Source organism: Nipponia nippon, unplaced genomic scaffold, assembly GCF_047370975.1.
Source record: "Nipponia nippon isolate SJK-2023a ecotype South Korea unplaced genomic scaffold, ASM4737097v1 scaffold_17, whole genome shotgun sequence".
Taxonomy (NCBI): Eukaryota; Metazoa; Chordata; class Aves; order Pelecaniformes; family Threskiornithidae; genus Nipponia; species Nipponia nippon.
In genome coordinates, this window is record NW_028262333.1 from 2,899,924 (window position 1) to 2,918,935 (window position 19,012).

General features: G+C 56.1%; 4 protein-coding genes across 5 annotated transcripts; 2 read left to right on the top strand and 2 right to left on the bottom strand.

Annotated features, from left to right (window-relative positions):
* Nucleotides 1–1,352: 1,352 nt before the first annotated feature.
* HIGD2A (HIG1 hypoxia inducible domain family member 2A) lies at nt 1,353–2,602 on the bottom strand. The gene is made up of 2 exons (XM_087753551.1): nt 2,406–2,602; nt 1,353–2,041 (listed from the first exon to the last, which is right to left on the bottom strand). The coding sequence occupies exons 1-2, from the start codon at nt 2,518–2,520 to the stop codon at nt 1,875–1,877; spliced, it is 282 nt and encodes a 93-aa protein (XP_087609677.1). The 5' UTR covers nt 2,521–2,602; the 3' UTR covers nt 1,353–1,874.
* Nucleotides 2,603–2,710: 108 nt separating this feature from the next.
* Nucleotides 2,711–5,404, top strand: NOP16 (NOP16 nucleolar protein). Its single transcript, XM_009472201.2, has 5 exons — nt 2,711–2,892; nt 3,027–3,138; nt 3,776–3,845; nt 4,580–4,686; nt 4,959–5,404. The coding sequence occupies exons 1-5, from the start codon at nt 2,786–2,788 to the stop codon at nt 5,100–5,102; spliced, it is 540 nt and encodes a 179-aa protein (XP_009470476.2). The 5' UTR covers nt 2,711–2,785; the 3' UTR covers nt 5,103–5,404.
* A 287-nt stretch (nt 5,405–5,691) lies between these two features.
* Nucleotides 5,692–8,557, bottom strand: ARL10 (ARF like GTPase 10). Its single transcript, XM_087754014.1, has 4 exons — nt 8,355–8,557; nt 7,532–7,694; nt 7,151–7,326; nt 5,692–6,733 (listed from the first exon to the last, which is right to left on the bottom strand). Exons 1-4 carry the CDS (start codon nt 8,538–8,540, stop codon nt 6,557–6,559), a joined length of 702 nt encoding a protein of 233 aa, XP_087610140.1. The 5' UTR covers nt 8,541–8,557; the 3' UTR covers nt 5,692–6,556.
* A 1,601-nt stretch (nt 8,558–10,158) lies between these two features.
* KIAA1191 (KIAA1191 ortholog) lies at nt 10,159–18,251 on the top strand. Of its 2 annotated transcripts, XM_009472154.2 has the most exons (7): nt 10,159–10,349; nt 10,439–10,629; nt 12,289–12,415; nt 14,085–14,209; nt 15,396–15,502; nt 15,820–15,956; nt 16,409–18,251. In XM_009472154.2, the coding sequence occupies exons 1-7, from the start codon at nt 10,322–10,324 to the stop codon at nt 16,615–16,617; spliced, it is 924 nt and encodes a 307-aa protein (XP_009470429.1). In that variant the 5' UTR covers nt 10,159–10,321; the 3' UTR covers nt 16,618–18,251. The 2 variants fall into 2 exon arrangements, with proteins under 2 accessions (XP_009470429.1, XP_087609652.1); XM_087753526.1 differs by lacking the exons at nt 10,159–10,349; nt 10,439–10,629 and adding an exon at nt 10,697–11,009.
* Nucleotides 18,252–19,012: the final 761 nt, after the last annotated feature.

Below are 19,012 nucleotides of genomic sequence, written 5' to 3' on the forward strand. Positions count from 1 at the left end.
TGCCCGCAGCTGTTGTACACCCCCTCGGCTTTGGTATCTGTGACTGTTCAAATCACCTGTTACAATAAACCGACATCTCCAATCCTATGGGGCGCTGTCGTCTTTCTGCTTCAGCCACGCACATGTGTGCGTTTAGGAAAACCCACAGCCACTAAGCCTCCTGCGGAAAGGACGGGGCTGGAGGAAAAGCACAGCCTACAGGAAAAAACAGGAGCGAGGGGAAGGGCCAGAGGGTTTGCGCTAGGCCGGGGCAGAATCAGCGGCCGCAGGACCAGGGGGGCTCTGCTCTGCCCCCAGGGCACTGCGAGCTCCTGCTTGCCCAGACGGGCCGAGCTGCTCCCCAGCCCGCTCTGCTCGTCTGCAGGCTGCTGAGGGATCGCGCTCGCGGATCTGCCCACCAGCTGCCTCTCGCACCCCTGCCCCAAGCTGGCCGGGCTGGAAGTGCCAGCGAGGCAGCCAGAAGCAGTTTCTTCTGGGAAAGCCGTGCTGAGCAGGCAGCCAGCCAGCGAAGGCAGCGCCCTGGGCTCCCCGGTGCAGCTTGCTCAGCTCGGCGCCGGCGATGGCTTGTCCCCCACCCTAAAATTTCAGCTCCAGTGGGCGAGAGCCTTCCCTTTCTCCTTGCCGAGGCCCACCGGCACCATGGTTCCCCAGACGGGACAAACCAAGCGCTCGTTCACAGGCAGAGCGAGTTTACCCCTCACCCTGTCCTCCAGAGCTGCCTGTAAGGGCAAAGCGGGATCAGCACGCTGCCAGGCAGCCGGCTGCAAAGCCACCGCAGGCCAGGGAGTGCCGGGGCGCAGGCACCAACACGCAGACACCCAGAGAGTGAAGCCTGGCAACGCCCCGGGCAGCTCAACGCGAGGAGGCACGGCAGCACGGTCAGCAGGGTCTGCTACAGGCAAGTACGAGCTGCCGCAGCCACGCGGCGAACGGATCCCACGGCCCCGCGTCCTCCCCGCTCTGCGGCCCTGACACAGCGGAGCAAAGCCTCGTTGCTCACCCAACACCCCCGGTAAGATCCAAACGATCCAACGCTAACAGCGAGACTCGGAGCCACCCGTGACGATGTTTGTCACAACACAGGCAGCGCAGCTCCCTCGGAACGGGGCGCTTGCGAAGCAGCGAGCTGCGCAGGAACCGACTCCCCAGCAAAAGCAGCAGCGCGTCCCAGAGAACGCGGCCAGGTCCTGTTTTGGAAATGCAAATTCCCAAGTTGTTTTCACAGGGAGTTACACCTCTTGTGTCCTGCTTGCATCACCACAGCTTCGAGGCAGCTGTGCCTGCTCCCCTTCCATCCTACACTGTTCACTCTTCTGGCTTCTCAGTGCTCTGCAATCCAGTATCAGTCAGAATCTTGCTGCAATTCACTTTATTACTCACCGGTTGCAACCGAACAGATTACATATTCTCCCCAGACAACTCACCCACTGCTTATGAACTCTGTCCTGCCAGGATCAAGCCATAAACAGAGCTGTTCCTTCCTCCCTGGGCAGCTCATTTCTCCAATGCTGGTGCACCGCCTGACTAAAGCCACCCCTCAGGGCAGACCATCACCCACAGAACACAATTTTAACAGACTGTGACAGCATCGAGCAAGGAGAAGAGGTCTGACAGGGGTGGAGAGCCTTAGTGAGGCGCAGCCTCCAGTGTTGCAGGAAGATAAGCTCTCAGGGAATCAAAAAATGCCACAGCCCAAATTTCAGGTTAATCACAGAGATATATTAGCCGCATTTCCAGCGCTCTGGAACTGTCTGACACTGGCTCCACCGAGACATTGCAACCGTCTCTCAGAAAACTTCATCCACAGCCAGAATCCCCCCTGCCAGCCGGGGCGCAGGCCGGCGCGCCCGCAGCTTCTCTCTTGCCTGATTATTTCACTTTCTGGATTTCATGGCTGTGACCACCATGCCTCCCAGGAGCGCCGCGAAGGTGAAGCCCTGGGCCAGGATACGTGCCCGCATCATCAGCTGAGACCGACGGGTGTTGCCTCTCTTGAAGCTGATCAGTCCGTAGGTCAGGACGCCAACAGTGCAGAGGCAGCCTGCGGGGAGAGACGGAGAGAAGGGAAGGGAAGGATGAAGGGAAGGATAGGGAAGGGAAGGATAGGGAAGGGAAGGGAAGGATGAAAGGAAGGGAAGGGAAGGATGGAGAAAGACAGAGGGAAGGATGGAGGGACGGGTCAGTGGAGCCGGGCAGGGGCTGTGAGGCCCAGCTCCCACTTCCCCCCGCACCCGAGCGCTGCTGGCTTGTTAGACAGCCCCCTCAGACAAGGGCAGCCCCTCGGGTTTGGGCTCAAGAGGGGCCGACCCGCTCCTCACGCCCTCCCCCGCCGCCAGCCCCCACCGCCCCGGCCCTTCCCCCTCACCGCCGCCCCCCCCGTCGCCAACCGGCCGTTCCTCCCTCACCCAAGGGCACCAGGGGGTTTTCGCGGGTCTTGCGCAGGAACTTATCCCCGAAGCCCTCCTCGCTGAACACCGGCAGCGGGCTGGGCTCCAGCGGCGGGGGAGGCCCGGCCGCCATGGCTGCGGCCCGCAGGGAAGGTGACCACCCGCGGCCCTCCCCGGCTGCCGTAGCCAGGAGGCGGTGAGCGCTCCCGGCGGCCAATGGGAGGGGCCGGCCCCTCGCCGCGGGGCATGCCGGGAGTTGTAGTCCGCGGCAGTGCCACACCGCTGGCAGCGCTACGGGAGCGGGACTACACTTCCCGTGGTGCCCCGCGGCTCCGCCCGGCGCGGCCCGGCCTGGCGCTCGGTGGAGGCGGCGGCGGCAGCAGCAGCGTGGGGCCGCCATGCCGAAGGCGAAGGGGAAGAACCGGCGGCAGAAGTATTCCTACAACCTCAACCGCAAGCGGCTCTACCGCAGCGCCCGCCGCCGCGCCGCCCCGCGCATCGCCTGGTGAGGGCCGCGGGGGCGGGGGGACGCGGGGCCGTGTGGGAGCGGGTGCTCCGGGGAGACCCGGTACCGCTCCGGGCGGGTGTCTGTGGGGAGGGTGAGCACAGCCCGTGATATCGGTGCCTGTCCCCTCACAGCTCCCACATCCGCCATGCCTGGGACCCGAGCAAGTCGGTGGCGCAGAACCTGGCCGAGATGGGCCTGGCCGAGGATCCCAACAAGGCCGTCCCCATCCCCAAGAAGCTGGTGGTAAGCGTGACCGGGGGGGTGCTCCTTTGCGGGGGGGTGGAAGGCCAGGCCTCCCCCGGGGACACGCAGCCGGGCTGGGGAAAAGCAGCGTGGAGAGCAGCCTGCCTGGGTCAGGTGGCTCCGGATCAGCCTTTGTAGGCGGATGGGTTTCTTTATCGATAACGCTTTTCTGGCCAAGATCCTGGCATGGGAATGAGCTAAGGTGTCACGGGGAAATAATGGGCTTTTGTACCAGTATAAATAACGTTACTCAATCTCCTGGGACTTGCCAGAGAGAGGTGGGGTTGGGAACGCTGCAGCTGAGTTGCTCTTAATAAGAAAAAAAGCCTCTGTGTACAGAAGCGCCAGCCTGGCCTGCCTGCGTCAGCGGGCAACGCTTCCAGGCGAAAGGTGGCCCCACGAAACATCACGCTCGTGAGAAAAACCAGCAGTGACCGTGCTTGCCACTTGTTTCTGTTCACACAGCATTGCTCAGGCAACTGGCTTGCCCACGGGCTAGCGTAATGTTGCAGCTAAGGCTCTGTTTAAGCCTTGCAGCTGTTGTATAAGCAGTTTGGAGTTTTGGGAGCAGCGTGTGGGGACACAGCTCTCTTCCAAATGGGCTTTTCTTGAGTTGCCTTCTCTCTGTTTAACACAGGGGGTGGAAGTGGGAAGCGATGGATGGAAGCAAGGAAAGAAAATAGTGCGGAAGCCCTACGTGGTGAACGGTCAGTGCTGCTTCTGCCCTCCCCAGGGAGCGCTTCCCCACCTCCAGCCTCGGCGGGGGTGCTGAACCACACCCCTGCCATTGCATTTGGGGTTCTCCCAAGGCCCGTGCGTTATTTCGTCTCTCATCTTTGTGCTGCCAGACCATCCTTAGCTGGTGTGCTGTGCCAGGGGCCGTTAATTCTCGTCCAGGCTTGTGGGCTTGTAGAGGAGTATCCCAGCAGTCAGCTGGGGGTTCCCAGCCAGGCCGGACCTGAGCCAAGAGCCAGGACAGCAGCTCTGCCGTTCCCGTGTGCCCTCTGTCTTACGGATTTTCTTTTCCCTCCTTGTGCTGCTTTTTTCCACAGTGTTTCTACCTGCAGCCCCAAGAGGACTCTGGTCCCTTTGAAACATGCTGGTGTGGGGCACCAGGGTGACAAGAAACCGTGGCTGCGGTATCCCGCGTGTTTTAGTGGTGGGCTGGGCAGAAAGGCTCCGCTCCTCATGGTGTGAGCTGGAGAGGAGCTGCAGCGCGGGCCTGGATGCCTGCAGCCTGTGCTGAGGGCTGTCATCGTGTTCGTTTTCCTGCACAATCGTGCTGGGGCGCAGCCCTGTGTGTGTGAGCAGCGGAGCTGGGTGCAGGAGCCACCTCCTTTCCGCAGCACTGGCAGGGCTCGATGTCGGGAAGAGGCTGGGGACCTCTGAGGTGCTGCTTGCTTCCCTCCCCTGCTTCATGGTGTCTGTGTCCTCTGCCTAGAGATGGAATACGAGGCCAGTCTTCCCGAGAAGAAGTCAAACACGCTCTCACGAGACCTCATTGACTATGTGCGGTACATGATACAGAACCACGGAGAGAACTACAAGGTAAGTACTGGCTGTCCCAGAGCGAGGAGCACCCGGAGTGATTCACTCCTGGATCGTCTGCAGGATGGAAATCGCTAATCCTCTCTGTCCTGGATCCTGTTTCACAGTCAGCTGATTGTTAAGGGGAAGGAGCGCTTTGAACCTTGGCCAGATCCCTGTCTGAGTCAGGCAGAGATCACAGCCGGCCCGCGTGGGCCTTCCGAGCGTGTCTGGGCTGGGCTGGTGTTTGCTCTTGGGGCCACTCCTCTGACTTAACCTCTCCTTTGTCACAGCAAATGGCTCTAGATGAGAAGAACTACTACCAGGATACTCCCAAGCAAATTAAGAGAAAGATCAACGTGTACAAGAATTTCTATCCTGAGGAATACAAGGATTTCATTGCATCGCTCAAGCAGGAAAAGATGGATGTGCAGTGACTGCCCCTTTTTCTCAGGTTTGCCTGCAAGGGCAGGTTTGATGTGACCGTTTTCTGAACCGAGCGGGGACTGACAGACAGGTGACGGTCACAGGCTCAGCACCAGCAAGTTGAACTACCCAAAGCCTCTGGCGATGGAGGAAGGACCTTCATTAGACAGAGACAGTTATAACCAGGCGTGAAAGACTCTTGGCTGTGGCTTGTGGCGTCGGGACTGAATGTGCTGCGCCACTCGCTTTCTGTGTGGCACTCAGCACGTCTTTTGCCCTGTTAAAATAAATTACGCTTTCAGGCTGGTGTGAATGTCTTGCTCATGGGCTCTTCCTTGGCGCAGTCCCGCTTCGGAGAGCTCCTGGTGCTGACCTGCGGGACGTGGGCTTCGGGTGCGTCTCACCCCCTGCAGCAACGGGGCTGGGGGCCCTCGGGGTGCGGGCAGCACTTGGGCCTTTGCCGATTTCTCTGTAAGCGGAGGCTGGAGCAGGGCCACGTCCTGCTTCCTTCTTCCTTCCCCCCCCTCCCCGAGCGACCTTCCTGTCTCCAGCTCGGAAAACCGGGGCCCCTTCCCTGCCAAGGAGCTGGAGGGCAGCACGGAGTGATCAGCCTCTTTTATTGACAAAGGGAAGGAGCGACTGTACAAAAGGTTTCGCAGCAGAGACCGGCCAGCGTGTACTCCCTTTTCCCAGCTTCCATGATAGGTTTTCCAGGACCTGGCACCCCGTGGCCTGACCCAGCAGCCCTTCTGCCTGCAGGCAGGGCTTCCTGCGGGCCCTGAGTCTGGCTCCTTCTCCCTGGGGCAGCTGAGAGGGAGGGAGACCAGGCAGGGGGGCAAACGCCTGCTGAGCGCAGCTCCTACCAGAGAGCCCGTCCTTACCCCTGGTCAGGGTGAAGGGGCAGCGCAGGGCTGCCTGATACCTGCCTTCATCTCTCCAAAACAGGGCTTTAAATACAGAGTTGGGGGAATTGAGAGCTGTGCTCTGCCCCGGTGAGGAACAGCCTGAGCTGGTTCTTCCTACTGGTGTACGCCGTACTGGCAGGGCTGCGCCAGCAGTAACTCCTCGTGTTTTTTGGGAAGGAGAGCCCATCTGGGATGACCTATCCATGCCAGTGGGCAAAAGGGCTACCTCGCTTGTTCAGCCCTGTTCATTTATTATCCTGCAGGGCTGCCATGAAGGTGCGGGGCCCTGCCCTGCACTGCACATTCCCATGCCACCATCCCAAGCCAGGCTTCATCCCTCTCCCCGTGGCAGAGAGCAGAGCCCGCTGCTCATGTTCCCCGAGGGCAGCCGTGCCGCAGCTCAACCCCAGACTTCCTGGGGTGCAGCAAACACCCCAGGACCGCCTGCTACCAGCGAGTCTGAGCTCCAGGGCTCCTGCCCGGCCGCCTCCATCCTTGCGCCGCAGACCCCGAAGAAGAGCGGTGCTGGGGATGGGAGCCTGTCTGTCCCCGGTGCGGGCTCAGGGCTGGGAGAGCAGGGTGACCAGCAGGCTCTTCACGCGGAGGACGCTGGTGGCAGTACTCAGGCTGGCCCAGGTCGCGCTGGTGGGCAGGAGGAAAAGCTCCCGCTGCCCGCTGAGCGTGTGCAGGTCCAGCTCCTCTCGCAGCTCTGCCGCGCTCAGGGCATCGCTCTTATCCTGCGAGGGAGAGAGGTGGCCGCTCAGGAGGGGAGAAGCGCCGGGAGCCACGCTGCCGGCTGGCAGGAGCCCTGTCCTGGCAGGGCTGCCTCGCTCTTGCTTTGGAGTCGCTTTGGCAAAAGCTAACGGGAAGCAGCACCAGGCATGTGCTTGGCCGCCTGCCGGGGGAATGTATTTCCCCTGAGGGATTTTGCAGGCTGCTGCCTGGGTGCTTTCCTAAAATTCGTTAGCCAGGGCACTGGTAATGGCAGCTGCGCCTCCTGATGAAGACTGGAGGAGACAGGCTCCGAGAAATCAGATTTTGCAAGAGCCAGTGGATTTGGGGTATCAGGATTTTCCCTCGGGGCTCTGGGGAGGGACAGTTTCGCTGCAAACAGTCCCGGAGGCAGCTGCAGGGACAGACAGATGGACACCCACCTGCTTGTTGGCCAGCACGACCAGGGGCAGCCGGGGCTCTGCGGCCAGCAGCGCGTGCAGTTCCTGGCGCGCCGTCAGCAGCCGCGACCTGTCCACCGAATCCACCACGAACACCAGCACGTCGGCCTGGCTCAGGTAGTGGGGCCAGTACGCTCGCAGGTTCTGGCTGCCCCCCACTGCGGGAGACGGGCAGGATCAGGCCCCTGCGTGGAGGCGAGTGGGGCTTCCACCTCCCTGTAGCACCCCGGGGAACCAGACCTCCCGCCGCCCGGGATGCTCCCGCCGCCCGGGGATGCTCTGCACCCCCAGCCCGGTGCCGGCAGGCGGGGGGACCCTCCTGGCTCAGCGCCGGGCGACACGGTGGGGCCAGGCCAGCCTTACCCTCCAGCAGGTCCATCTCCAGCCCTTCGACAAAGAGCTGGGCAGAGTTGAAGCCGCGGGTGGGTGCAATGCGCTCCCTGGCTGTCTGGCTGCAGATGTAGTGCAGGACGCTGCTCTTCCCCGCTCCATCCAGCCCCAGCACCAGCACCTGCCGCCAGTCCAGCTGTGGGGATGCAGGGTCGGGTTGGTCCCGGGATCCGCAGCTCCGTGCTCAGGGAGCTGGCTGAGGGATCAGCTCGGAGCAAGGGGTCCTGCCAGCCCCCCCGGCTCCAGCCCGGTGGGATCCAGGGGTGGCTCAGACCGGGGACCCCTTCCCCATCATGCTGCAGAATATCCTGGGGAACCCAGTCTGACCGGCTCCGAGGGGATCCTGGTGCGGGATCCCAGGGGGATCCTGACCCCGCGCTCCCTTCCCCAGTCCCGTGTGCTCAGCGGGATCTTGTTGGCGATCCAGAACCTTCCCCAGCCTGGTGATCCCAGGGGCGATCCCGACCCCCTGCCCCTTCCCCAGCCTGGTGATCCCAGGGGCGATCCCGACCCCCTGCCCCTTCCCCAGCCTGGTGATCCCAGGGGCGATCCCGACCCCCTGCCCCTTCCCCAGCCTGGTGATCCCAGGGGCGATCCCGACCCCCTGCCCCTTCCCCAGCCTGACGGCCTCGGGGGTGTGAGGAACCCGGAGGGATGCCCCGTCCCTGCCCCGGCTGGGATCGGAGAGATCCCGGTACGGGGCTCCCGGTACGGGGCTCCCGGGGAGATCCCGACCCGGCGCCCTTCCCGCCCGCGATGGGCCGAGGGTCCCGGCGAGGCTCCGTCCCCCCCTTACCGCGCCGCCGGCGGGGGCTCGCTCCCGCAGCTCCCGCAGCTCCCGCTCCCACCAGCCGCCCCAGCCGGCGCCGGGGCCGGGGCCGCGGAAGCAGATCTTCCAGGCGATGAAGAGGAGGGAGCCCAGGGCGGCCACGGCGGCCCCCAGGGCCAGCGTCAGGTCCCGGAGGACGCCGGTGGGAGCCATGCGGCACCGGCGGCAGCTGGGCGCCCCCCCCCCCCCCCGCCAGCTGTGCCCGCGGGCGGCACGCCAGCGCCAGATGTGCCCGCCCCTGACGTCACCGCCGCGCTTAAAGGGGCCGCTCCGACCGCGGGGGGGGGCGGGGAGGGAGGGGGAGATGGAGGGAGGGAGGGGAGACAGAGGGATGGTGGGGGTAGAGGGAGGGAGGGGAGAGGGAGAAATGGGGGGGAGAAGAAGGGACGATGGGGAAAGGGAGGGAGGGAGGGAGGGAGGGATGGTGGTGATGGGTGGAGAGAGGGAGAGATGGTGGGGAGAAGGAGGGATGATGGGGAGAGGGAGGGGGGCAGCGGCGCCTCCCCAGCCAGGGCGCTGACACCATCTCCCACAGCATTCTTCTGGAGAAGCTGGCTGCTCACAGCTTGGACGGGTGTACTCTTCGCTGGGTAAAAACCCGGCTGGCTGGCCGGGCCCAGAGAGCGGTGGGGAATGGAGTTAAATCCAGTTGGTCACCAGTGGTGTTCCCCAGGGCTCAGTACTGGGGCCGGTTCTGTTCAATACCTTTATCAATGATCTGGACGAGGGGACCGAGGGCACCCACAGTCAGTTTGCAGGTGACACCAAGTTGGGTGGGAGCGTTGATCTGCTGGAGGGCAGGGAGGCTCTGCAGAGGGATCTGGCCAGGCTGGGTCGATGGGCCAAGGCCAATTGTACGAGATCCAACACTTGGGTCACAACCACCCCATGCAACACTACAGGCGTGGGAAGGAGTAGCTGGGAGCTGCCCGGTGGGAAAGGACCTGGGGGTGTTGGTCAACAGCCCGCTGAACATGAGCCAGCAGTGTGCCCAGGTGGCCAAGACCACCAACAGCATCCTGGCTGGTATCAGGACTAGTGTGGCCAGCAGGACCAGGGCAGGGATCGTCCCCCTGTACTGGGCACTGGTGAGGCTGCACCTCGAATCCTGCATTCAGCGCTGGGCCCCTCACCCCAAGGCGGCCATGGAGGGGCTGGAGCGTGGCCAGAGCAGGGCAGCGAGGCTGGGGCAGGGGCTGGAGCACGAGGCTGGGGAGGAGCGGCTGGGGGAGCTGGGGGGGCTCAGCCTGGAGAAGAGGAGGCTGAGGGGAGCCCTCATCGCTCTCTGCAGCTGCCTGAAAGGAGGCTGGAGCCGGGGGGGTCGGTCTCTTCTCCCCAGGAACAAGCGATGGGACGAGAGGGAACGGCCTCAAGCTGCGCCAGGGCAGGTTTGGGTTGGATATTAGGAAAAACTTCTTCCCCAAAGGGCTGTCAGGCCCTGGCCCAGGCTGCCCAGGGCAGGGGCTGAGTCCCCATCCCTGGGGGGATTTAAAAGCCGGGGAGATGTGGTGCTTGGGGACATGGGTTAGTGGTGGCCTTGGCAGTGCTGGGTTAACGGTTGGACTTGATGATCTCAAAGCTCTTTTCCAACCCAAACCGTTCCATGACGCTATCACACGTTCCGCCGGCGGGGTGGGGCGGGGCCGGGAGCGGGCAGGAGCCCCGCCCCTTCACCGCAGCCCCGCCCCCTCCGCTCGGCCCCGCCCCGCGCCCTCGAACTACACCTCCCAGCGTGCCCCGCGGGCCGCCGCCAGCTCTCGCGAGACCTGCGGGCCTATAAGATCGCTCCGGTGCAGCACCTGCCTCGCCCACCTCCCCTCTGGTATCGGTATCGGTGTGAGCCCTGCGGCTCCGCCATGGCGCCGGCCCCCGGCCCGCCGCCCCCCGCCGAGCCTCGCTAGCCTCAGCCGAGCCGCGGCGCCGCCGCCGCCGCCATGAGCTCACGGCAACCGGACGCTCCCGGTAAGGCCTTCTCCCCTCCTCGGCCCCGCGTTCCCCACCGGCCCCGCGTAGGCCGCGGCGGCGCTGAGCGCTGCCCTCTCTGTCCGCAGCGCTGGAGCAGGGCAGCGGGGCCCGCCCGGGTAAGATGTCGCTGCCCATCGGTGTGCCGCGGCGGGCCTTCAGCTACGACGACGCCCTGGAGGACACGGCCCCCATGACGCCGCCGCCCGCCGACCTCTGTGCCAACGTCCTCTGGAAACAGCCCGTCATCCCCGAGCGCAAGTACCAGGAGCTCTCGAAGGTACGGGGCTGGCCCGTTCCCGCCCTGGCCCTGGCCCAGGCGGGCCTCCTGGCTGCCTGCTGGCTGGCCCAGCACCGCACCCGGCCCCGCTGGGCCCCGGAGCCCCCGGGAGGGGCTGGGGTTGAGAGACCGGCCTTGCTGCATGGCCCCGTTGTGGGAACACTGAAGTACGGCTGGGATAGACGCGTTCTGGGATTCTCCTCGCTTATGGGAGGTGTTTATGGGGGAACACTGATGTATGGGTGAGATAGGTGCGTTCTGGGATTCTCCTCGCTTATCAGAGGCATTTATGGCGGAACACTGAAGTACGGCTGAGATGGACATGTGCTGGGATTCTCTTCACTTATGGGAGGTGTTTATGGGGGAACACTGAAGTACAGGTGAGATACACGTGTTCTGGGATTCTCCTCGCTTATCGGAGGCATTTATGTGGGAATACTGAAGTATGGTTGAGATAGGTGTGTTCTGCGATTCCCCTCGCTTATTGGCGGCGTTTATGTGGGAATACTGACGTAAGGCTGAAATAGGTGTGTTCTGGGATTCTCCTCGCTTATCAGAGGTGTTTACGAGTAAAAAAAGCTGCAAGCTGTAACCGGGTGTAATTAAGCCAGAGGAAAAGGGTAGATCTAGGTTGGATATAAATTCTTTGCGATGAGGGTGGTGAGAAACTGGACCAGGTTGCCCAGAGAAGCTGTGGATGCCCCACTCCTGGAAGCATTCAAAGTCAGGTGGGATGAGATTTTAAGCAACCTGATCTAGTGAGAGATGTCCCTGCCTGCAGCAGGGGGCAGGACCAGACAATCTGCGAAGGTCCCTTCCAACCCGGACTGTTACATGAAATGACTATGGGGATGCTTTGAGTGCAGGACCAGCTCTTTTAGATGTAGAGGCTGTTTGCGAAGTTTGAAGTGATGTTAAATGTTGTGGAATGGAAGTAAGTAACTCTGCATCGCTTTGGGTTTAACCTTTACTTTTCACCTCATTTTGTTCTAAAATCTTTTTTGTGGAAGAAAACCTAGAGTTGTGGTTTGGCACAAAAAGCAAACTGTCCAGTCAGGGAGCAGTAACTTCTGTGTTAGGAGGAGGAAGTCTGTATTTCACAGGATTTCTTGTTTTCTGGCATTCGTTGTCTGGTTCTTTGTTGCTAGGGTCTTGTGATCAGTGGTGGAGCTATGACCACGAGATACACTGAGCAAGAAACTGATAGAAGGACTGAGGGGGGAAAACAAGACCTAAACACCAGCCTCTAATCTGTGTGACTGCCATCCTGTAAATAGTTTGCGTTTCCGAGCTGTCTGCGGAAGGGTGCTCCTGCCCAATTGACCTTGAAGTCCAATTTGCAGTTAGGAGAATGGAAGTAGATGTGTTCTTGTTTCTTTCCTGTTGACCTTTTTGTACTTAGACTAACAACTTGTTGGCTCTCAGCCCGGTAGGTTTTCAAATGTTGGATGCAAGTTGCTTGTTCGCTGCTAAGAATTATAAGGTTCAAGCTCTAAATGTCCCTGGGCTGTAGTGAGAACAGCGTATGGGTTTCTTCCATGGGATGAAGGCTTGCTGCTAGAGCAGCTTGGCCTTGTGTCTCATTTGAGTAGAGATGTGTCCTGGCAAGGTGCTGAGGTACTTTCTTATCTTAAACTGTACCCTGCTTCTTCTCCACAGATTGAGGAAGGGGATGCTAACATGAACGCACCTGTCATAACTCCTTCTTCGTCCACCGAAAGTGTGAACAAGGTACCTGTGGTGAAGGCCAAGGCCACTCATATCATCATGAACTCTCTGATTACAAGTAAGAACTCTCACCTCTAATCTGGTGGCTAATGGGGTGTGGGCACACGAGCGTGCTCCGGCTTGGTAAGGCCTCAAGGTAACTACCAGACTTCCTGGGCAGCTTGTGCGTTCAGGCTGACTCTGCTCTTGAGCTGTATGAGGTTTATTTTTTGGAGGATGCTTCTAGAAGGAAGCAAGGAACTAGGGAATAGGCCATGCTTACTGCCTCTGTGTTTCCAGGTGCTGGAGGTGGGTGATGAGGGAGGAGTGCAGGGTACGTTATCTGCTGATAGGACACTGCAGTCCATGCCACTGTGTTGCTGGAGCGCAGAGGTGGTGGCGGCTGCTGTTACTCTGTTTGCTTATTAACCTGCTCTTTCTGAATGACTGGTAAAGCTCTACAATTAACCAAAGCGGTGTGGAGAGCTGGCACACTGTGCTAATGGAGCACTTGCTGGCATTTATGTTTGTTAACAGCAGCAGCAGCTGTCTTGCTAACAGTAATGCTTACTTGAAAAAAAACAAACCTCATAAACCATGATGCTTTAAAGTCAAATTGGGTCAGTTATGCTTGCAGAGAAGACATGCCCATTTGCAACAAGAGGAATTATTCATGTGTTAATCTGTCCCTGCTGCCTCTTCTTTTAGCAGCTGGGATCTGAGCTTCATCTTTTCCTCCGAGCATTGCTTCCAAAGACTTCTAGATTTTTCAGACCAGAATTTTGGAATAGCTATACATTGGCACTTATTTTGGTCTTGGCTCAAAAATAACCAGCACAGCAGAAAATAACATCCGGGAATACGGACTTTCTTCTGGAAAGCAGCTCCTAATGATAAAATGCTAATCTAGTTAAAACCACGATGGCCTAAAAATGTTCTTGTGAAGTAAGAAGTCAGGAGCCCCTACCTACACCTCCCAGGAAGAACATTCAGTCACAAGCTGGCAACGAACAGACAAAGGTCCTCTAGATTTCTCGTATATACAGTGCACTATCCCTGCAAATAACTTTAACATTAACATGGGAAGTGTTTTCTCTTTTAAAGAAGACTTTGGACTTTTCCAGTAATCTTTTTGTGCTCTAATTCCTTTTGACTTTTTTTAGTTCCACTAGGTAGTGAACATCTTATGCTGGTAGTGGGGGGGGGAAGTGCTTGTATTTTTCAGAACTGAAGCTGATATCAGTGTATTAGATGCTGGCTCTGTATTTGTCTGAAATAGTTTATTTTACCTAATCAGGAAGCACTGGGAGTCTTTACCACTTGTTCTGCAAGGCTGTGATTGTCAGGTCAGCTAGTGTGGGCAGTCTTTCAGGTGGCTTCATTTTTTGTTGGCCAAAAAACCTCCCTTGAACCTAGAGGGCCACTTAAAATATCCAGCTTATTGGGGTCTCCTAGATTTTAGGAAGTTGTAATTAGGAGTGATGCAGCTTCTTGGGTGAGATGGGTTTAATTACAGCTCATTAATTTACAGTTTAATTCCTGGCTCATCTGACTTAGCCCTATGACTCAGGATAGTTTGAGTCAGAATATCTCATGGGCTTCATCTTGCTGCCTCTATCAACTCATCACAACATGTAGGTATGAATGATGAAAAAAGGGTCTTACATGCAGTTGGTTATGTTGCCTTTGTTTGCTAGAACTGCTTGTGGTGGCATTTCTGTGTGAATATGTGCTCTTGTCCGTTCCAGAGCAGACTCAGGAGAGCATTCAGCGCTTTGAGCAGCAGGCAGGGCTGAGAGATGCTGGCTACACTCCCCACAAAGGCCTCACTACCGAGGAGACCAAGTATCACCGAGTGGCTGAGGCAGTCCACGTAAGGCTTGTTTTGCGTTGGCTTTCTCCGTGTACTAGCTTAACACCTATCTGGTGACATAACTTTTGGAGCATGTTGCTAGGACTCTCCTTAAAATAGTTTCGAAACTTTTTTTTCTGAAATCTGTCGTATTCCACAGTCATGTCAGACTATCGCAGTCGTCTTTCCAGGTGGGGACATCCCTACACAGAATCTCGTTTCTTGCTTTGCATGGTGCCCTGCAGTTGACTGTTGTAACTGTGTGTAACTTGTAAACCGTGTCTTTCTGATGTGGAGGTTAGCAGATGAAGTGGGGCATGCTTCTTACTGGAAATGAAGACAAAGGCCTTGAATCAATGTTTCTGATGAGCTCAGTTGCTCACAGTAATCTTGCAGTTGGAATTTAATAGTGAACTCTCCAAGTGTACTCCCACAAGGTCAAAGTTTCAATAACTGTTGAATTGCATTAGTGTGGCTTGGGTAGCCACAGGCAACATCCTGAGAAGGTGCCTGGGTAGTTGGTGTTTGAACTATAACTGTCCTTCAAGTGACTTCTTCAAAGTTCAGTTTTTACTGTCTGACTTGTAATAACCTGGGTCACGTACACCCAGTTCCTGTTTATTTTATGACCAGGTGTACTCTTCAAATGCAGTTCATCTCAGTGTTGTAGAGCAGTGTTGCCATCCTGTTGTATGTGGGTTACTTCTCAGGGTCTAGTACTCTTAGACCTTGTACCGAATCTGCTCTCACCTTCGTTAGAGGACTTGTGGGACAAAGCTTTGCTCTGAAAAGCGCTGTGGACAAATGGTTGCTGTGGCATTTAGACTCGTTACCAGGTCGCTGTACTGATGTGTGAGGTAGCGCTGCTACATCTGCAGCCTCCCTATGAATGCAGTGCATTACTGTTGGGTAGTGACTCTGAACTGCAGAGTGAGCTGTAGGTGTTATTTTACTTCCTCTAGCCTGGAGGATGTGTCTTAAGCATAGTGGACTTCCAAAATGCTTATATCTGATGTGGAAAGAAGCTTAAGGGGTGTATGCAAGTATTGTAATACTGGGTTTAGCTTTAGCTGAAGTGACACTTAAATTCTTTTATCGCCTGTCATATAAACAATTGTCCAGTTTTGACAATAAAACAGGCTGTTTGTTCCTTATGTCTTGTATTTAAGCTCTGTTGCTTCTGTGTTTCTCTTGCCTCTCCTAACAGAAGCTAAAAATGCAGAGTGGAGAGATGACAAAAGATGACAAACAGACTTCTTCTGCTCAGTCCACTCCAAGCAGCACTCCCCACTCCTCTCCCAGGCATAAATCCAGGTACTCTGCTCCTGGCAGACCACTGCCTCCTTTGGTTTCCTACAGGCTGCTGAGGTGCGAGCTGCTACAAATAACTTTCTTATCCAGTGAGGGACTGTCTAAGGGGTGAAATTCAGAGCCTGCTGTGGATTTGTGTTGGATAGATCCAAATGTTGAAAGCTTGTGGAACTTGAGTGTACTCCTTGATCCTAGGTGATAACAAACCTACTGAGATGGTTTAAATTGCCCCTGATAACTACATGTAAAGTTCCTGGCACAGTGGGGCCACTTGAAGTATTTATTCTCATGTTTTGTACATCTCAATGACTTTTTCCTAGGGGTTGGTTTAGTCAGGGATCCTCTACTTCTATCACTGGCCCAGACTTTGCCATGGAAGCTGGTGGGGACAAATTGCCATCTGAAAGATGGAGCTTTTTTGGACCCAAAGCCATCCAGAAATCCACCAATGATCCAGGTATGTCCTCTAAAATCTCCTGCCCTGCAAGAGCTAGGGGAGAACTGTCACAAAACAAACTTGCTAGCTATTTCTGGAGCCTTATCCTGCTTACCTTGTTACTTTCTAGGACCACCTTGTGAGTGTGTGCTATTCGGATCATTTCTGTGCCTAAATATAAAGCAGTTGGGTATGCCAAGGATCTGAAAGTAGAAATAACTTACACTGAGCTGCAGTGGAAGGGCAGGGTGTGAAGGTGACAGCTTTTTACTCTTTCTCTGCTGCCTGGTGGCACCAGAACTGGAAGTGTCAGCCACTGATGTGGAATAGGCTTTAGATGAGATGAAGCTGCGGTGTCTTGCATAGGCTTTCTGCAGTGTCGGGTATGGGTGACACTGCTCGCTCCTGGCAGCAATGGAAAAAGGACTTGGCTAGTTTTCCTAGCTCTTACTTGCTGTGATTTTTTTCATCAGGAGGATTTACCATCCAATCCTATAAGGGTGCCCAGAAGCCATCCCCAATGGAGCTGATGCGTGCTCAGGCTACTAGGATGCCAGAGGACCCAGTCACCTTCAAGCCACCCAAAATGGACATTCCAGTCACAGAAGGGAGGAAACAATCTCCACGTTCCCATAATATCAAGCCTCGGGATCTGAACGTGCTCACTCCCACTGGGTTCTAGGAAGAATGCTTCTGGTGTCTTTTAGCAGGCTACAGGGTGTCTTAGGCTCTGCTTCCCTGTCCCATTGTGCTGCAGTAAAATAGGAAAGTCTCCCTTCCAGCTCTTCATCTCAGAAAAGGAAACAGTTGTGGCTGTCCTCCTAAAGCCAGTCTTGGTAAAACTCCTGCACTGGTACTAAACCACTGTAAACCATCCTGTCTGCTGTATTGCACCAGTTTGGTCTGCTAGGCTGTGCCTAGGTGTGCTTCCCAGTACACTGCCCTACAGTAAGACCTTGAACCATGTTTTGTGGGACAGGACTGCATGTGGTGTGCGAGCAGGCTGGCTTGTCTACCTGTAGTCCGATTGTCTTTTCCTGCTCAGTGCTGAAGTACCCTCAGGAGCACCGTGGTTCTGTCTGGCATATACAGAACACCAGCGGAAAATAATGAAGACAAGCAAGGACTGAAAACTGGACCCTTAACTGCCAGAAGGAAGTTGCTCTGGGAATGTGTTGGATTGCTTTTAAGCGTGGCACTCCCTCGCTATCCAGTTCAATACCTAGTATTTCTTTTGTTCTTGGATTTTTTTTTTAAAGGAAAAGTGGAGCAGTAACCATTCTAAGATGCTCTGAATAGAAAGGCAGGGAGCAGAATCTAATGAGGCTTGGCAGTAATGAGGAAGAATTGCTTCTCTTCCAGCTCTTCGTGTTCCTCCAAAAAGGTGGAAATGACTAGAACTGGTGCGTCTTGAACCAAGTAATCCTCCTCTCTTCTTTCTGCAAAACAACACTGTCCTGCCTTCTCCTAGACAAGAGACTTACAGGTGTTCTGGCACTCTGGGTGCTGCTTGACTTGTTTTGGTGGTTTTTTTCCTAGCATCTTGTATGAGTCATGTAGTAGAAGTGTATTAGACACCAGGGGCACTTCTCAAATAGAATTTTCTGTTTCATCAGCATTAAATGCATTTTGCAGGGCTGGGGGAGGACTGAGGGCAGATCAAGGCTCAACACTCCTCCCTGCTCTGGTACAGCTACATGTAATTTTTGGCCTAGCTGGAACTGGTTACTGGGAACAGCTATCACTTGTTTTCATGAAAAATGGAAGGAACTCTTGGCTATCATCTAATCCCTTAAGCATTATAGGCAGCATTGCTCTGTAATCTTCACCTGTCCTGTGGCAAACAGGTCTTTTCTCTCACGATTGTGTTGCAGAGCTCCCTCAGCCAGCAGCAGGCTTTCTGTACTGGTGAGGTGGCAGCAGCGTCTGGTACTGGAAGCTTCTCTGTTGCAAGGATGTTACACAGAGGTTACTTAACAGCTGGTAACCATTGAGCTCTGGGTTTTCTGCCTTCTTAAACCACACATTCCTCCTGGAGGGTGAGGCAGGGTTGGCTCGCTTGGCTAGCTGCTGTCCCCTTGGAAGAAGCATGTTTTGTGGCTCTGCTTCCTCTCAAGCTTGACCAGCACTGCCAAGGATGTGTTGTGTTGAAAGTCTCCCACCCAGCCAAGCAGTTTTCACTGTCACCACTCATTTGCACCTTGGCAATCAGTCTCTCATTTGACATTAATTTATTTGTTGTCTGTATTCATGTCTCTAATGTGTGTATGATTTTTTTTTTGTTTGTTACAAGAAAATAAAATCCTTGTGAATGGAGGTCCTTGGTGTGTCTTAGCACTGGCAAAGCATCAGCAGGAGAAATGTGGGGCTGTCCAGTGAGCGTGGGGTCAAGGTTCTGCCTAAAAAGGCTCTGGCAGCACTGGCACTAGGGTAAAATGTTTGCTCTGTAAAACTGCCCTTTGACAGGGAGCCTAGGTTTAAAGCCAGGCTCAGTCCTGTCTTAGGGCTTGTGCAGATGAAACTAAACATGAAATCTTTGTTTTCTTCAGCTGGTGATTCTTCATGTTCCTGAGATTGCTTCTCTTGCAGCTTGTGTGCTGTGTTTGCACCTGTATTGTGGAGGTGGGCACGGGGGTGGGAGCCAGGCTGTTATTTGCCTAGAGGTGGCCAGCTCCCCTTTGCCTTCCTCTGAAAAGTTCTGGTTTGAGTGCTGTTGTGGCATTTGTAGCTGCTAAAGTACTGCTGATAGAGCACAGAGGGGGTGTCTGAGCCAAACGCTGGTGTTCCCTGTGCTCCTAGAGTGCTTGCAGAACTAAAAGTGGTGAAATAACTCCTGGAGCACCCAGGTGCTCTGGTACAGGTTGCTGCTGTGGGTCTTCATTACACAGGCTAATCTCATAGTTTAATTTGGAAAGGCTGGGGTTAAAGCGTGGCCTCTTGGTGTGATAGTCTCTATTTCTTGTATTTTACTCCAACATCATTCTTGGGATATGACTAACATATCAGAAAATAACATCCTAATAATATAACTATGGACCTTCTGCTGGAATGTGGCTTCTTTTCTAGTCTAGTGATAG